We start from the raw sequence: 18,123 nt of genomic DNA on the forward strand, positions 1-18,123 counted from the left end.
AGTGGAAAGTGAACCACATGTCACATGAGACCATAATCAACAAAATAAAACAGGAAACTAAATCCCAAGAACATGACATATTTAAAGTGATGCTCTACAAAATTATATAAATCACTATACATGGTTTTCTCATTTACACCTGGACAATGTTGTTCTCTGCATTTCTGATCATCGCTGCCAATCTGCAGGTCAAACCAAACACCCAGCAGTCATAAACCTTATCCTTGTTCAGGTGTGGATGAGAATTGAATTATGTCATGTTTTTTTATTACTTGTTTTATGTTTTATTTTGTTGATTATGGTCTCATGTGACGTGGTTTTACTTTCCACTTCCTGTCTTTGTCTTTTTCCTTCTCACCTGGGTTCTCTTGGTCGGTCGTTACCTGTATATTGAAGCCTGATGTGTTCCACATTCGTGCTTCTTGTGTTTCCCGTCTTCCTACTTTGGTTCCTCGTGGCTCTCTGGTTTGTTCTTGGTTCCTGCCCTTTTGTCGCCTGCGTTTCTATCTTGATCTGTGTCTTATCTTCAGATCTCTTCATGCTAATAAAGCCCAGTTAAACTTATTGCAGCATTTCTGTTTCAGCTCTTTGACATGAACATGATCATTCAGTAAAGAAGAACGCTGAGATTTGTTGTAAAAGATTTTTTAAAAATATTTGAGTAATGAGTTGCTACTCTTTGATTGTCGGTGTCGATCCTGAGACGCTGAACTTTTGTTTTTATTGGTGCATTGTGGACGTGACATCATGATTTCTGAAAACACACGTCTGAATGAGAAGCGGGAGACGAATTCTCAGCATCTTACTGACGACGCAGCACAAAGTGACCACACACGAGGTTTTCACTGCTCCTTTGCTTTTACTCTCTCTTGCAACAGAGTGAAACCAGTAGAGAACAAGGCCAGGTCTGTTCTCTGTACACAGCTTTGATGCCCTCTTTCTACTTCTTATTATGCAGGAGGGGCTTTTCCCCTCTGATTTGCTTCACACCTGCCTCCCGCTCTGACTGTGACACCTCCTCTGCACCTCCATCGCTTTGAACTTTCAGGCACATCTGCAAACTGGTTCAAATACGCATCAGCTCTCCTGCAGATCGAGATGACGGGTAGAACGCCATGTCCCAAAAAACTACATGGGCCTTGAAAAGGTTTTCTGGCAAACCACACCCTAGAATTAGTTAATAAATATCAATAGTAAAATCATGGTTGTAGCGTATTATAAACATATATAAAGAATAAAACGTCTTCTTTTCCTGAGGATCAGCTGGAAACATAAATTAAAACATGATAAATTAAACATAATTAAAAAGACAACAGTTATTTCTAGCTAGTACGGTAAGCTAAACCTAGTTAAACACAGTGTGCACAGCTAAGCTACCAAACTGGTGCTAACTTCCTGCAACAAACTGCTCCGACAGTAAAATATAATCTTATATTGCTGTAACGTCAAGCTAACATGCGGTGTGTCCGAAATAAGTGTCTGAAATCTCAAATTACTTCCTACATTTTGAGTTAGCCAGCTAAAGCTAACCAGACGGTTTGACATTACGAGAAAAGCGATTAAATGATGCATTTATGAGCAAAATCTGAAGGAAACATGTCCGGAACGAAACAAAATACAACTAAAGATGATAGTGAAGATAGAAACACGCCATCTGGGGACTTCCTATTAGCATGAGAAGCTAACTGTGCTGCTAAAATGCTTTAGCTATGCTAGAAGTGTTAATACAGCAAATGAGTATATGGCTGATTAACCTCACATGAACTGGCTGTTGAAGTTGTATTGGAACATTTCATCGGTTTTGGGGCACCACTGAACTAATTAAAGGGTTTTTCTTTTCTTTTTGTGTGATTGATTTTGGGGCTACTTATGCAGGACTGCAGTGGCTCGTGTGCAGCTGGGTGCCAAATTAAACCTCCTCCCAGCTGAGATGTGACCTTTCGACTGTGGAGAACAAAATAACGACGGGACAGCCTCTCACAATTACACATCCAACAGAATAGATGTTCCCCCCCTCTTGCAGCCGTTTGTTTTTTAACTAGAGGACCGCGACCAGGAGAAGCTACGAGCAGATTCACAGCGTTCTTTATATTAATCTTTATAGAGGAAAAGATAAAACAAGTCACACGTACACAAAGTCACGTGGTTTCAGCTGACAGCATGAAGTCACAATGTCTCTCGCACACGAAATGACCACACCGATCTGACTGGTACACATTTAGTGACTCATGCTCGTGGCGAACAATGTTCTCGTCCGTCGTTCGGTCGTACGATTGTGGAAGCAGTTCCTCGATGTCGTTGGCTCGAACAGAAAAAAGAAGAAACGAAACAAACCCACAGTCATCCCTCCGACATGCAACATTTAAACACAGATATCTAAAAGATGAGCTTCTTGTTTTGTACAGCGATATCCAACAGTAAGACACATGAGAAAAACATCTGTGGATATATATACATTAACTTACATTATCAATAGCTCTGTTTTTGTTTTGTTTTTTTATCAACAATATTTACACGGTAGTGACCTGAAGTCACATGATCAGAGTCCCTCGTCAGCATCGGTCACATTACAGGTACTTCTTAGTTCTTTGTCTTGTTTGGCTTTCAAAGAGTAATCAGCACATCTTTAATGCTAAGTGACTGACAAATATACAAATTAGTTGCTCTGTACACGTTAAAGCAAATAAATCACGACATGAGGCAGCCGGGGAGGGGACACACTGATGGCTTATCACATTAGGTTGGTTTTACCGTCCCGACACATCGAGACGTGCACTCGGACGCTCTCGCTGGTTTGCAAGTCGTCCTCCGTACTCCCCGCCCGACCCGTTCAGTGCGGCATGTAACTACGTAGCAGAGACATCCTTGCTGAATGAGGGACGTGAGTTACAGTAATGTATGTTAGTGGCAAACTGTGGCATTTTACAGCTCTCTTATGACGGTCGTTGTATGTTACTGTAAGTCAGAGTTGACAGGTATCAACAAGGCAGACAGACGGACTCGTAGCAATCTGTGCTATGATAACAAAAAAGCATATTAGCATCTCTCACAGAGTCAAAGATCTGAGCCGGACAGTCCTACATGTCTTATTTTTCTCTTTCATTTGCAACGACCCATCTCGGCACAGTGTCAACGTGTCTCTGATGAATATTCTGTGAGTTCATGAAAGGTCAGGAGATCAGACGATGGACCCCTTGGAGGAGGACAGGTGGATGGACTGGATGCGGACGGCCAGGGTTTTCTCCAGGTCCCGCAGGATGTCGCAGCCGGGGCTGTCGGGAGGCGCGTCGTACAACAGCAGCTTGAACGGCTCCAGCTCGATCAGCACGACCATGTTCTTCAGGAAGTAGCCCTCGATGTAGGACGCCAAGTCTGGAGCATCCAGGAACTGATGAGGAAAGAAGAAGAAGATGAAGAAGAAGAAGAAGAAGAGGGGGAAACTTGGTTGCTTCTCATGAACATCAAGAAATCACAGAGTTAAACTTAAAGGTGCACTTTAAAGACTCATGTCTACTTCTTACATACCATCTTGTATTTTGAGTTCTGGTGGCGCTGTATAAATAAAATAAACTCGACTCATTTTCAGGATCATACTTTCATTTTGCTCGTCTACCAGAAAATGTTTGCATGCCATTTTCCTCACACTCGTGTCTCAGTTCAGGGTCTGCATCCTTCAGAGGCCAATTACATCACAACGCGTAATTGTCCCAGTCTGAAGGCTCCTCCAGAGGCTCCTTCTTTGCTCCTGTTTTTGGATGACGCACCACTATGATCCTTCGTGGCCTCACATATCCCAAGATTCTTTGCGTGCCCGAAAAAGCAGAAAGAAAGAGAGAAAATGGCGACATCGCGTGGCGTAGATCGTCACTTTCGCGGGCCTGGCGGCAGAAATTGTGACGTAAGGGTGAAACATCTGGTGAGGCAACCAGGAAACGCTCCAAAGGCTCGACCGTCACATTTAACTACAGCTGACGAGGTTAACAAGGTCTCTGAAGGACTCGCAGTCGAAGGATGCAGACCCTGAACTGAGACACAGCAACTGTCTGTTGTTGCAGGACCTCTAATCATCGCCATGTTTGTGGGCGTGGCTGAGGGGAAGTGGCTGTGACATCACAACCTTACAGAGGTCCTGACAGCTCATTTAAAGACACAGTTACCTAAAATGGACTGTGTGCATTTCTCCATGAATTTCACCTTCATCTTCTTTATAATCCATTAATAACAAATCTCATTTTCTACAATGATGGGACCTTTAAAGTGCAACAGTATTTCCATGCATGTTTGGTGTTTGTACTGTCCGGTAGTGTTCGCGTGGGTGTTTTCATTCTGGTCTTATTTTTTTAATTTTTTTTTTTTTGCACCTTGGTGTGGTTGTAGATCTCCACACACGTCTCGGTGTTTATGTTCTTGGTGCAGATAATCTCACAGTGTCTCTGCAGAGCCTCCAACTGGAAAAACTTGGCTGCAGACAGAAGCTGAATAATAAAAAAAAAAAAATGAAAACACAACAACTCAAATTAAAATTAAGTGTCTGTTTTATATCTGATCAGACAGTATGCATAGATGACCTTGAGACTGTAAACTTGTTCATAGTTTAAAGGTTTGTTAAGCTTTATAGTTGATGATACAGCCGGCAGTTAAAGGTATAATGATGACCAAACCTCCATAACATCTGTGTTCCTGATGTGCAGAGCTTCTGTCCCTCCACAGTACAGATACTGCATCACCAGCTGAAAGCGACAAACACACGTTGCACACAGCCGCCATACAAGGACGAACACACAGCATGAATTTATGAAGGTAGAAGGAAGCCTGACTCACCTGGAAAATGTGATATTTGACATTGCTGATTTCAATGCACGTGTTTTCACCGCAAGGTCTGTTTGCTAGGAGAGTTTTAAACCTTGAGAGAAAAAAGAAAAGGGGATGAAAAAAAAATCACAGGAACGTGAAATATTTAATCCTTTGATGAATGTTTTTAACGTTGTGAATCACGCAGAGGTAAAGCACGAGCCTTGATACTGTCACCTTACGTTCTTGGCCAAGTTTAGAATCACTTGTTATCATTATTATTTATGTTTTTTATCTGGGGACATTGTGTCAACGACACATCTAAGTGAAGTTTCATGTCTCTTCAGTCACTTCAACGTGACTCGGGAGTGAAATGGACGTCCTGTGAGGATCCCAGGCGACAGGAAATGAAATGAGTTTATGGATCAGCAGGAAGAAACGTCCAGAACATCAGCACCGGATGCTTCATGTCACAGCCGTGTCTGATTGTACCTGTTGGAGGCTGTGAAGAGCAGCACTTTGTGGGCATAGAAAGGCTTCCCTTCCACCAGAAAGGTCACATCGGACATCTCCTTGTTGTTCAGGAAGTGAGGATCTGGAAGACACACGGCCAGAAAAACTTGATGTTTTTCTGAGTATCATAAAAAACAAACAGGGTGTACAAACTTAGCCTCGCTAGGCCGGTCTAGATTCATCTCTGCTACATTTCTGCTGTTCTGTCTCTGAACACTAGATGGCGGTATGTTCACTTCCCATTTCCCCGCATTATGAGTTCAAAGCCTACATGTCCTCCTGCCTTGATGCTGCGTTTTCTTACAGTGTTATCCAGTATTTGACTGTTAAAAGGAACTAGATGATAAAGACGCGCCCTCACCCAGGCGTGACGACTGCTTCCTCTTGATCTCGGCCAGTTTGGGGATGGGGTACGGCCCGTAACACTGGGTGAAGATGGCAGACAGCTGCTGGCTGATCACCTCATTCTGATGAAGAAAACACAGAACGTCAGGGAGGGAAAGTTGCCTGGGCGGGAAAGTGCTCAGCCAACATCCAGGAGTTCACGTTACGCAAGGAGATGGGAGCACTCACTGTGACGATCCTCTCCTACACAAACATCCCGACACAATTATCAGCTCAGTGAGAGGGTTTAACTTCTGCAGCCTTCTATCGCACTCAGTTTCCACTTTTATTCGAGCTCCAATAAGTCAGATATTTATGGCTATCTCACACCTTTTGACAGGAGATCAGATGAACATCAGGCTCATCTCTGACACCCTCTGTTCCCTCGGAGATTACTATGACGGGGAATAAACTGAGCTACTGTGGGAGTGTGAGAAAGAGAAAGACAGGAGTGTGAGATCTTTGTTCCCCCTTACGTTTAACTCTCAGCTCGTCTCTGTATGTGGTGCAAAAAACCCAGGGAGGAGGAGGAGGAGGAGGAGGAGGAGGAGGAGGGCCGGCGGCATTCAGCTGCGCAACACAACAAGCCCCACGTGTGCAGTCGGACCGCAAACTCTCACTGAGGCGTGACGCCGACAAACAGCCATTAACAGCCACCTATTCCACCTGGAGATAAGGTACATTTCTCTGCAACCTTCCCCCACATTCACCAGCCGGATACGATGTGTGACAGTGTGAATCAGGTAGGTGTGTAGGTAGGTAGATAGATCGACCTGCGATGAGCTGAACTGATACATATTTGATAAGCTCCTGCTCCTCCTGTAGTCACAATCAGATACATGTTGTGTAATATCTAACACCATCAATCCTGCGCTTTTATTTCCCACTGAAGCTTCTCAAAGATCAACAGTTTGCAGACATTTTGACAAGAAGAGACACACAGTGACACCTGAAGCGTAATTATAAAGCTGCGAGTTTTGTGCACTTAATGCGAGTTAAGCTGCGATGCTTTTTAATTTACAAATATCCTGGTAAGTGGGTATTTGTGCTGTGAAATGACGGAGTGATGGAGGATAATTAAAGAAGCAAGTCTGTCTATCGTACAGACAGACAGAAGATGTCAGTTTGGTTTCTTACTCAGCTGATTTTTGCAGGTGTGAGTAGATCTTAATTGCATTTGTCCACAAACACAAGAGAGTTGAGTCGGCAGGGAGGTGAAGGGAGCTGCTACTACACACATCTCCCTCCCTGCTGATTTTGGTTGATTTACTGTTAACGCTCTGATTAATCAAGCTCAGTTTGTAACACTGCCAGTCCCCAGGTGTCGTCAGATGACCCCCTCGTTTAACTAAATTAAACCCTGTTAAGGTTTCGGTGGGCAGAGGCAGCAGACTCTCTGGCAGAGGGAAGATGAATGACCCCTACCTCGATGTCTCTGGGAGTAAACAGTGTCGGGCGACCCTCACAGAGACGAGGGTCACAAACCACCATGTTTTAGTCAAGACAGAGACGAGATGACAACGCAACAGTCCAGTGAAGGCTAACACGGCTTGTGTGTGTGAGTGTGAGTGGGTGAGAGAGAAGAAATACTGTGGGTATGAGATTGCACATGCACAAAGTCTCTGCAGGTCTGCTTGTGTGTTATTTATGTGTGTGTGTGTGTGTGTGTGTGTGTGTGTGTGTGTGTGTGTGTGTGTGCACTGCAGTGTTTTCGCTCATATCAGCACTGACAGCAGAGCTCATCTCGCTGGCAGGGCAGCACTAAGCCAAGACGAAGCAGACAAAACAAACAGAGGTGCCAGACGGGACAGTGATGCGCTCTTTCAAATCTAATATGGCCGAGCGAGGGGATGGAGTAATGAGGCAGGGCCCTGATCTAATGAGCAGCGGCCACGGAGAGGAGCAGGAGAGGAGGGGGAGGAGGTTATAAATCATTTTCATTTTAGGTAATTGATATCGAGGAGGCCTCCGGGGCTCCGTCAGTCTCTGAGAGGCTGATGACCTGGCTACCTACTGACAACCACACAAAAAGAGATGAGCTAAACAAACAGCAGCTAGATTTGATATCACAGGAGAGATAACAGTGTCTCTTTAGAGGTTTATGATCTTTGGATATATATCGTGACGCTGCGTGTGTGGTGTCACAGGTGAGGGACGGCGTGCTCACCTTGCTGGCTCTGAGGATCTGGAACATGAGCGGCAGGCCGTGCGTGATCAGCTCCTCGGTGTACTCCTCCTCCTCGATGCAGCTGAACTCTTTGAGCAGACCCTGGATCAGCGGTCGGCGGTGCTGGTGGAAACATGTGCGCAGGGACTCCATCCAGGTGTGCAAAGTCCACGGGACCCCTGAGAAATGGAAACGGGTGTAAACACACAGAGGAGACATGAATGCCACGTACAGAACGCGTTTACGGAAACTCACCGAGGCTCCGGATGTCGATGGTGATGTCTACGTGTCCGTGTTCTGAGCTGTGGTACATGGCTTCTTTCAGGGCTTTAAGTTTGGCCTTCCCGGTTCTGATCATGTCGATCTGGGACGGGGTTCTGCCTTCCAGCTCCGAACCCTCGGCCAGAATCTCTTCCAGGGATAAGATGTCTCCTTTCCCTTTCTCCGTGTGGGACAGCAGCTTACGGAACACATTTCTGGACGAACAAGAACACAAAATACAAAAAAGACAGGACATTTAATTGGACTGTACAGACTGTCGAGGCTAAATCCATTTGTTTACATCCAACTTTACATAGAAAAGGGCATTAAAGTGTCAGTGAATGACTTTCATTTATTAGCTCACATCTCATAAAATAAAGCTGACCAGCCCGACACAGACTGATGCTGTGGATCCGGTTTGGTGGAAATTGCACAACAAACAAAAACGCAGAGGGAAAAAAAGATGTCATGCTCTTTTATTTTTAAAGGTTAAATTCCCAATAATCTGCAAGAAGTTTCCTGGAATGACTTTTCAAATTGCAGAGAAACAGTAATGAAATGTCACAGATCTGTATAAAAGGAAGCAGGAATGAAGGTAAGGAAAAGGAAAGTAAGGATGCATCGATGCATCTGTCTTATCAACGCAGGAAATAAAAGAAAAGAAAAGTGTGTTGCGTCTCTTCACACATCTGTAGACATTCACACAATACCTGCGATACATTAAACGTGAACGTCATGAAGTCTTCAGTCTAAATTAAATTCTCTTTATTTTCTATATTTCTAAGATGGCTGTGCTGTTTTTATTTTCAGCGCTGGATGATAAAAACAAAAGTAGGAGTTCATTCAAACCAGCTCAACAGATGAGGAGTCAAATTCATGGACATGCTGTTTGTGCACAAACAAGATAATATGCTGAACACACAGTGTGAGCAGACTGAGCTTGTGTATCTTCTGTTCATCCTCTCGGGAGTGTGTACCAATGATTCAACATGAGTGTGTGTGTGTGTGTGTGTGTGTGTGTGTGTGTGTTGCCTACCTGTGCCCGTGAGCTGCTGCCAGACTGTAGGAGTTCATGTCCCCCTGCGGCGCGGTGGAGATGCCGTTGCGGTACATCGTTCCCACCATGGGGTCGGCTCCCCGCTCCAGCAGCAAACTCACCAGCTCGAAGTTTCCTGTGAAAAGAAGACGTTTGATCATTTCTCTGCACGCCGGCCTCACGCTGACCGTCAGGTGTTGCCGTCAGCTGGTCACAGAAGGTGTTCAGCAGGCCTCAGTGCAGACGGACGGGCGTCACGCTGCGTCTCCGTACCTGCAGCAGCAGCCAGCTGCAGCGGGGTCTCCGTGTAGTTCTCCATCCCGTCCTGCAGGGAACCCTCCACGTTGGCTTTGGCATCCAGCAGCAGCTGCAGAGGTGGTCGGGTGGCGTCACAGAGGGGAGAGAGGAGGGTGAGGAGAGGAGGGGGAGTCAGTGTCTCATCTGATGACTGGTTCTCATGTATTAAATATAAAGTACAGGGGGAAAGGTGAATATTTAACTTCAACACTAGAAGCTTAGGAGACTTCTTGTTGCTAAATTTAAAGGAATAGTTCAACATTTTGTGTCACGCAGCTGAGAGTCAGATGAGAAGTGAGCTTTGGAGGAGCTGATAGGAGGATATTGTTCATTATGTGCAAGCTAAGCGAACAATTTCGTGCGAGTGGTTTCAATATAACTCTCTTATTAATAAAGTTAATAAGATGTTCAGCTATTTGTTTAATTCTTAAGAAGTTAACGCAGCGATAAGAGCTAGAAGAATAAAGGCCGAGTCTCTCACATGTGTTTTACTGTTTCACTAACTTGTTCTTTTCATTTTAACATTGAAAGTCTTTCAATCAAATATAACAGTGCTCATACATCAGCTGACATTTATCATTTATAAATGAGGCTGTGATCCTTCTGAGGAACAATATTTAAATATTACTTTGTAAGTGAGAAAATGATCTAAACTGGATCTAATAATTTGGCATTTAAACTTAATATCTATGTAGAGTGAGCTGAGGGAACACTCCGACTCTTTGAATTGAATCGTATTAACTGCATTTTTTTCTTAAATCTGACGGTTTGATGATAAAATTTGTTTTCCATCAGAAATTAACGATTCGAAATCCAGTGGACACAATCATTCAGAGGACAAACTGAATTACTTAAATGAGTTCGATAACAATTAGACCTCCGTGTTTCCACTTTCCGCTCTGATCCATTCGCTCTGAAACGCTAACTGACAGCAGGGCCGCGTTGTTCCGACCCGCAGGACTGATCGACTGACTAAATGTCCTCTTCAGAGATAAAGATCAGATTGCACGTCACACATTTAGCATCTCAATAAAGTCTGAAAATTAACAAGAGAGAGAGAGAGAAAGAGAGAGACAGGAGAGAGCTCATAGTGGAGAACCATTATCACCATCATCATCATCATCATCATCACCAGGAAAACAAACAAAAAAAAAAGCTTTGATGACAAAAATGACAACGAATGAACCAACCATGAGCTGAAGCACAGCGACAGGTCACGATGAGAGAATCACAGGTGAGAGAGAGAGAGGGCGTCACTACCTGCACCACAGGCACATGTCCCTGTAACACGGCCAGCGTGAGCGGCGTCGCCTGCCGCGTTTCGGGAAAGACTGAGGGGTGCTTGTGAACTGAGTTTGGCACCTGGGGAAGGGACACAGGTAGGTGGGTTGGGTAGGTGGGGGGGGGGGGAGAAAGGTTGGAGGGAGAGAGATACGAAGCCATTAAAACTACTACACGGCCTCACGGAGAACAAGTCCAGCATCTGCGGGGAGGAGAGAGAAGGAGGCGGGGGGAGGACAGGAAGCTCTACAGGAGAAACTGGAGTAATTAACTGGGAACCCCGAGGCTGCAGAGGACATCCTGTCACCGCGTTCGCCTCCTAATGAACACGATGGATTGATCTGTCTAAGTTGGTCCTAATGGTTTCACTCTGATCTTTCCATCCTCTGCTGTGGGTGCTTTGGTTTTTTTTTGTTTTGTTTTTCTGCGACAGGGCCGCGACCCCTCTGAGACTCATCTCTCTCTGGTCGGGCCGACATGGAAGACAAAACACTATGGACCACATGAGAAGCAGGACAAACTGAGACTCACCACATGAACAAAGCACAAAGACACATTCAGGTTCGTCAGCGGGGGAAAATATCTTTCGTCTTTCTCGAGGTTTATTGTTGTTTATTGGTCTTTTCATTTTCTACGACTCTTCAGCACTTTCAGTCAGACTGACAGCAGAGGCATAACATTTAAAATATCACTGGACACTTTATAACAACCATCTGTAATATATGGTACATTTACTGTTCATTAAACTTTAGTCAATAGTTATTTCCCTTAATAAACCAGCTGCAACTTGGCAAGAAATAATTGCTAGATAACTGGTTTAACAGTAACAGTTGACGTATTTTCCCTTTTACCTGTAGTTCTATTTATTCATCTAGATTATCATTGGTGTGACCAACATATTCCCACATAAAGAAGTGGCATCTACTCATGGAGACATTAATGTCTTTCTCCTCATTTGAGCTTTAACGTTCAAGGTGAGCTCAGCTAGCTCGTCTTTCATCCATGAGCAGCGACACGGTGAGCAGGTGAAGGATAATAGTTCCTGCGCTGAACAATTTTGTATTTTGTATTTTAGGGTGAACTTAAAGCCTAAAAACCTTAAATATTTGACAGATTCCTCATTATTGCTGATCTGTTCCTCTTTGCTTTGAGCTCTAAAACTTTACGTGTAAATAATAATATTGTGATTATTTTATATGTTTCTGCAGAGTCTCAGTGTCGTTAACATCATCTGTCTCCCTCCTTGTTCCACACAGCCGTGTTTTCCTCCACTGTACCAACACTTAAACTCCGGCAGTGAAGCACACTGAGTATTTTACTGGTGCCTGACGCTGCCCGGCAGGTGAAAGAAACGTGTCTGTACACATCAGAAGGCAAACAGCATATTATGGAGCGGGTTTAAACCCAGATGCATGAAGTGAATCTGATAGTGGCTCTTTATATTTCAGTCGACGGTGCTTTGTGCTTTGGCCAGGGGGATCGTGAATCGCAGCGGACTGCAAATCAACTCTGACACACGATGGCTGATGGTACATGCTGATGCTGAGGTGACTAACAAAGACCGTGAGGGCCGTGAGATCATGAGGCCTCAACTGAACTGAACCGCCGCTCAAAGGACGCCACCTCCATTCTCCCCGGACTCTGAGAGGAGCTCAGTTTGCTTTAAGTCACTTTGTTCTCAGGAAGAAAATGACGCAGCAACAAACCTCTTACGTCACGTTGCTACGCATCCTTTATACCGTGGCGGGACGGTCTGGACCTCATGATCTCCAGCTCTTATACACTCAGACACACGGGAGGGAGATGAGAGACAACATGATCGGTTCTTCCAAGGTTGAAGCTAAACACAAAGTTTTCAGCAATTGCAAAAAGTGACATATTGAGGAATCTAAATCAAAACCTCTCAGCCGTCATAAAAAAACACTCCTCCCTGATATATAAAATGCTGACGTCTCTTGATAAAATGTCACCTTCTACAGAAAGTTTAGGATGAGGGTCATGTGTTCTCAGTTTTAATCCTCTCCTTCATCTGACTTTGAGCTACCCCAGTGTCCAAAAACCAAAATAGCAGCAGTCTATAAGCACTGACCTCGCTGTTAATATCGGCTCCCGCGTCCAGCAGCATCTGCACCATGGCCTCGTCTCCGCGGACGCAGGCGTACATCAGCGGGGTCATCCCCTACGACAGCACAGAGCAGGAGCAGACAGAAACACTTCACAAGTTAAAGACACACTGCCACGTTTTCATCAAAGCGGAGAAAGACAACTTTTTTTTCTTCTGTGCTTTCCGGGCTGCAGCTGATTTAAAGCCCAACACGCAGCAGAAACAGAAATGGGATTTGTTCTCTGTGGAACAACAGGAGCATCTGTGGAGACTTCAGCCCTGAAAAAGTAAAAGTACTCCTTTGAAGGAGGAGGTAAAAAAAGAAAGAGAACACGGAGCAGTCAGTCGAAATCTGCTCCCCAGCTTACATCCACTTATTCTCTGTCTATGGGTCTCAAGGTCAAACTGGGATATTGTTAAGGTTGTTTCCGGTACCTGACTGCTCGGTGTAGCCATGTTGCTAACGCTAGCAGCAGGAAAGAGACACAGAAACCAAAACTCAGTTGGTTGTCTGTGTGACAGCGTCACATTAATCCAGGAACTCGAGGAAACATTCGACCTCGTGCCACTTTGTTATCAGAACAGAAGTTTCAAACTGCTTCCTGTCTGTTTTTCCTCTCCATGTCACCACACCTGAAGGTCTCATTTATCTTTTTCATGCTTTTTTCATCCTTTAGTCTGATACTAAGCCGTCAGCAGTACTGGAATTCATAGTTGTCCCTGTTGCTGGTGTCGGTACCAGAACTGGAGGATCCTTCTCTCCGACCCGTCACAAACAGACAGGACTTCTCTGTCCTGATTGGATAAAGTGGACGGGGATGCCAGACAGTTGCTGTGTCTCAGTTCAGGGTCTGCATCCTTCGAAGGACCCAGACTTTGCGGTCTTGAAGCCGAGTCCTGCAGAGACCTCGTTAACCGCGTCAGCTTTTGTTAAATGGGACGGTCCAGCCTTTGGAGCACTTCCTGGCTGCGTCACCAGATGTTTTACCCTTTTACGCTCAAGTGATGATCTACGCCACGCGATATCGCCATTTTCTCTCTTTCTTTCTACTTTTTCGGGCATGCAAAAAATCTGGGGATATGTGAGGTCATGAAGGATCGTAGCGGTGCATCCTCCAAAAACAGGGGAAAGAAGGAGCATCTGGAGGAGCCTTCAGACTGGGACAGCCTTCACGTGGCGTTGTGTTGTAATTGGCCTTCAAATGCTCCTGCTTTTCCCTGAATTGAGACACAGAAAATGTCCTTTCTCTTTTGTTGCATGAGTGTGTGTGTGTGTGGGAGAGACACGGGTCGGTCTATAACAGTGATCACTGTTGGGATATTGAGTTATTTAACACCTTTAACAAGAAATAACACTTACGGCAACTATAACAATGAATCAGTTTAAAGCAGAGCTTGACTTCTGGCCGGCTCTTAACTCATCCCTGACAGCTCCACTCCTGGCACCTCCAGTCTGATGAGAGTAATATTCTCTCTATTGATTGTTTGAAAGGACACCTTATGAATCAGGATCTCCTCTGGGCCACCAGGGGGACGTCAGCACACCTCGTCTGACAGAAACACACAGCACCAGACTCTGTTTCTGAAAAAGTTCCTGCTCGGTATCAGCCTCGCAACTAAATACTGACTCTCCCCTGAAAACCAGGAGTTACACATGCAGATGATTAACTGTACTGGAGGTGGTGGACGCTGATATAATACAGAGCACCTCGGCAGGAAAAGCTGCAGGAAAAATATCTGTCAGAATAAAGCGTCAATATTCATGAGCACCTCTCAAAGGTGAAGGAGCCACAGTTTACCAAGCAAACAAGACTTTCTGTTTCACAGGCTCTGTGTGTGTGTGTGTGCGTGTGTGTGTGTCAGTGTAAATGTGCCTGCATATGCATTATTTAATGTGTTGACTGTGTCTCTAACCTGCTCACTCATGCTGTTGATGCCATCGGGCCCCAGCAGGTTGACAGCCTGCTTCACCAGGTCCGTGCGTCCACAGCTGAGCATGCGGAAGCCGAGGTCCTGCAGGAACTTTGCTTCAGTGGAAGCAGCATCCAGCTTCCTCGAGGCGCAGAAGCAGTCATCCGTTCTGAAGGGCGAAGCACACAAGAGTGATTCACAGCACAAAGCAAGAGTGTTTTTTTCTTGACTGTTTGCAATGCAGCCATATTGTCCCTGAACACCTGACGAGCTTTATTTTTTTAACACCACGGGGAGATGAGTGCGCAGGAAAATGTGGGTATCACTTCTTGCCCTTATCACTGACGTGCAAGCCTGTGTGGCTGTTCACACGTGTGCCTGCTGGTGTTTTATTCATGTGCATATGAGGAGGCTGCGTGCACACAGCCGTACCGAAGCTGACGGGGCTCGCAGTCCACTCCGGGCAGCAGCAGCCTGGCAGCCTGCCGGACATCATCGCTGTCCACAGAGAAGCTGCGTCTGTGCTCGGTGTGGACCACAGCCACACGCACCCACTCCATCAGAGGCGGCAGCACCATGAACGGCCTGTAGGGGGAGATAGAAGCACATGTTCAGGCCACCAGAGACTCACACTGGACTTCAGTCATGCTCGGTACTCAGTGTGCCTGGGCACTTGCAACGAAAATCCACCTCACACAGAATTTGCATAAGTTATTTTGGAGATCTTGCCCGGCGTGCGGGATGTTTGAGAACAGGATGAACTCCGTCTAGAAGATGAAACTCAAAGGCCCAAAATCGAGCATGTCACAGAGCGACACTTTGATGTGAGGAAATCAGAGCCGGGGAAGATCACAGCAGAGAGTGTCCAACATGATAGACAGAAAAATGCAAATTCTGTTTCATTCTGTCTGAGTATGAAAAGTCTTGAATGTGATGATGCTCAGCTGGTTAAACTGAACAAACACACACCATATATATTACTGATGCACAATAATAGCTTGTGTTCGCCTGATAATACATTATGGAGCTAAAACTGTCACAGTGCATCATCACAACACTTTGGAAGCGGAGAAACTGCACGAACGTTCCCTGTAATCTATTTAGCAAGACATTATGAAGGTCTTGCGAACACAACGCTGGTCTCTGTAAACATAATGGATCGAGCGTGCGGGTTAATGCGTGCCAACATACACAACTGTAAACAAAACAGGGTTTTATTGGTTTATTTTTTCAGACCTACTGCGCAGCCGAGCTCAGTGAGAGGCAGGAAATCATAGATGATCCTGAGAGTTAACACACCGAGCAGAGCTGAGAGACAGAAAAGTGACAATGTGGCTGCACGGAGGAAACAGAACCACAGTCTCACTGAGAGAACGTGAGAACTTTGGTTCTGCAGAACTCCCTCCTCCTCCTCCTCCTCCTCCTCCTCCTCCTCCTCCTCCTCCACTCATCCTGCGTCAGTGTTTACTGCAGCCACACTGAATCCATATGCACGGACATACATTTGCATGATGTCACCTTTTAACCTTGGTTACCGTACTGACAGCATGTCAGGGATATAAATACACTCACTCTTTACTGACGGTCATATTTACATCGTGCTAAATGTAACCACACGCTTATACTGAATATCTACAGAGAGCAGTGCGTCATTCAGAGGACTCTGTTACGACTGCTGCTTTAAAACATTATATATAAGGCTGTTACTTACTATCATGATGCAGTTTACACGTGTAAAGATACATGTAGGTGTATAAAAGTCTTAAAGGTACATTACGTAGGATTCAAAGGCATTACAGGATCTGAGACCGTATATATTGTTTTAGATTCTGGATATTGTTATATTGTCGTGCTGCTCTGAACCATCCAACAAGAACATTTTGAATAATACAGTATAAATAAATAAATTATTTAAGTTACAGAAAATGGATGAAGATTGGAGTCAAATATCAACAGAAGAAGAAGTAGATAAGAAACAAATACGGCCAGTTTGACTTAAATTATTTACTTAATTATTACGTTTATTTATTTGCTAAAAAGGACTTGGGTTACACTTTATGATACTCGTTATTAATAAATAGTACATTTAAAGTTTATTAGATTTATTTAAGTTGGAAACAATGAAATGGGTCCTAAAAACATTTATTAAACAATTGTAAATCTAAATTAATGCTTATAAATGAACCACACAGTGTTTATTAAATATTATGAACATTAATTACAACTTTCCAATAAAAAAAATAGCCAATACACAGTTTAAAAGCATGTCATTGCTTGTTAACAGTGAAATAAATATATATTTAGGTTTAATTAACTATAAATTTGCATTTTTTTATTAAGTATAATTGTATATTTTTACTATATGACTGATATTATAGTGTTTTTAGAGGACAGAGGACTTGACCTCAGTGTCCTCGATGCTACAAGACGCTTCATCCTGCTCTACCTGTGTGTGTGTGTGTGTGTGTGTGTGTAGCTCACCCTGCCCTCAGTCAAACAGACAGTTTGTCGATTATTTTGTAGCGAAATCTTTCAGATACGAGCAAGAAAGTTTTACATCTTCGTTATCAATCCGCAACCTCGTGTGTCAAATGTGACACTTTCATTATTTCACTTTCAACATTTCTTTTTAATCATATAAAACAGTATTCAGCTCATCGCATTAACTTCCTCCTCTGATCCAGTTCATTCGAATGCTGCTGAAGAAAATAAGCCGTTTGTTGTGAGCTGTCGTGTATCTGCGCCGAGTCCTGCGGGATCTACTGTTCGATGCGTCGCTTTACAACGTCTTCGCTCCTGTGTCGTCCTTGACACACACTCGGCCCACATCCGCCACTCACTGTTAATCAGCGGTGGCGCTTCTCTGAGCAGCTAACGGTTAAAGCTTTTAAGAAACGCTAACCCTTTTTGTTTCACTCACTTCAAAAAGGAGCCTCCAGTCACGTGACGTTATTGGCTGGCTTCATTAAAAGCAGCACACAACACCTATTTAAAAGTCAGGCAGCGTACAATGGCAGCAGAAGCCCAATGGAGGCTGTAGTTCACAACAAGTTCAAGGTCTCGCTGCTCACGTGCAAAAGAAAAAACAAAAAACACAGCAGTTATTTGGTATCTGGTGGTTTGCTTAAATAAAACAAACATGCACAAATGTGATTTCTATTACAAATGGTGATTAGAGCTAAAGGGGACTTGAACTGGGACACCTGGGACACACAGCGAGCTGATAACTCGCTCGGCTACAGGAGATAAAGTGTGGATGGAGCACCAGGAGGAGGAGGAGGAGGAAGAGGAGGAAGAGGAGGAGGAAGAGGAGGAGGAGGAGGAAGAGGAGGAGGAGGAGGAAGAGGAGGAGGAGGAAGAGGAGGAGGAGGAGGAGGA

General features: G+C 44.6%; 1 protein-coding gene across 4 annotated transcripts in view; it reads right to left on the minus strand.

Annotated features, from left to right (window-relative positions):
• Positions 1-2,069: 2,069 nt before the first annotated feature.
• The window catches only part of btbd11b (BTB (POZ) domain containing 11b), a 71,800-nt gene continuing 55,746 nt past the window's right edge, over positions 2,070-18,123 (minus strand). For 2 of the 4 annotated variants that reach the window (XM_037108324.1, XM_037108322.1), the window contains exons 4-17: positions 15,178-15,330; positions 14,749-14,914; positions 12,820-12,909; positions 10,710-10,811; positions 9,426-9,519; positions 9,153-9,288; positions 8,111-8,331; positions 7,856-8,034; positions 5,666-5,771; positions 5,284-5,386; positions 4,822-4,903; positions 4,662-4,730; positions 4,362-4,475; positions 3,179-3,388 (exon numbers count right to left, since the gene is read on the minus strand). In XM_037108324.1, the coding sequence (XP_036964219.1) occupies positions 3,179-3,388; positions 4,362-4,475; positions 4,662-4,730; positions 4,822-4,903; positions 5,284-5,386; positions 5,666-5,771; positions 7,856-8,034; positions 8,111-8,331; positions 9,153-9,288; positions 9,426-9,519; positions 10,710-10,811; positions 12,820-12,909; positions 14,749-14,914; positions 15,178-15,330 (1,825 nt within the window). Of the gene's footprint in view, positions 3,389-4,361; positions 4,476-4,661; positions 4,731-4,821; positions 4,904-5,283; positions 5,387-5,665; positions 5,772-7,855; positions 8,035-8,110; positions 8,332-9,152; positions 9,289-9,425; positions 9,520-10,709; positions 10,812-12,819; positions 12,910-14,748; positions 14,915-15,177; positions 15,331-18,123 lie in introns of all 4 variants that reach the window. The other 2 variants (XM_037108320.1, XM_037108321.1) reach the window with 2 other exon arrangements.

The sequence above is a fragment of the Acanthopagrus latus genome, chromosome 8 (genome assembly GCF_904848185.1).
Source record: "Acanthopagrus latus isolate v.2019 chromosome 8, fAcaLat1.1, whole genome shotgun sequence".
NCBI lineage: Eukaryota > Metazoa > Chordata > Actinopteri > Spariformes > Sparidae > Acanthopagrus > Acanthopagrus latus.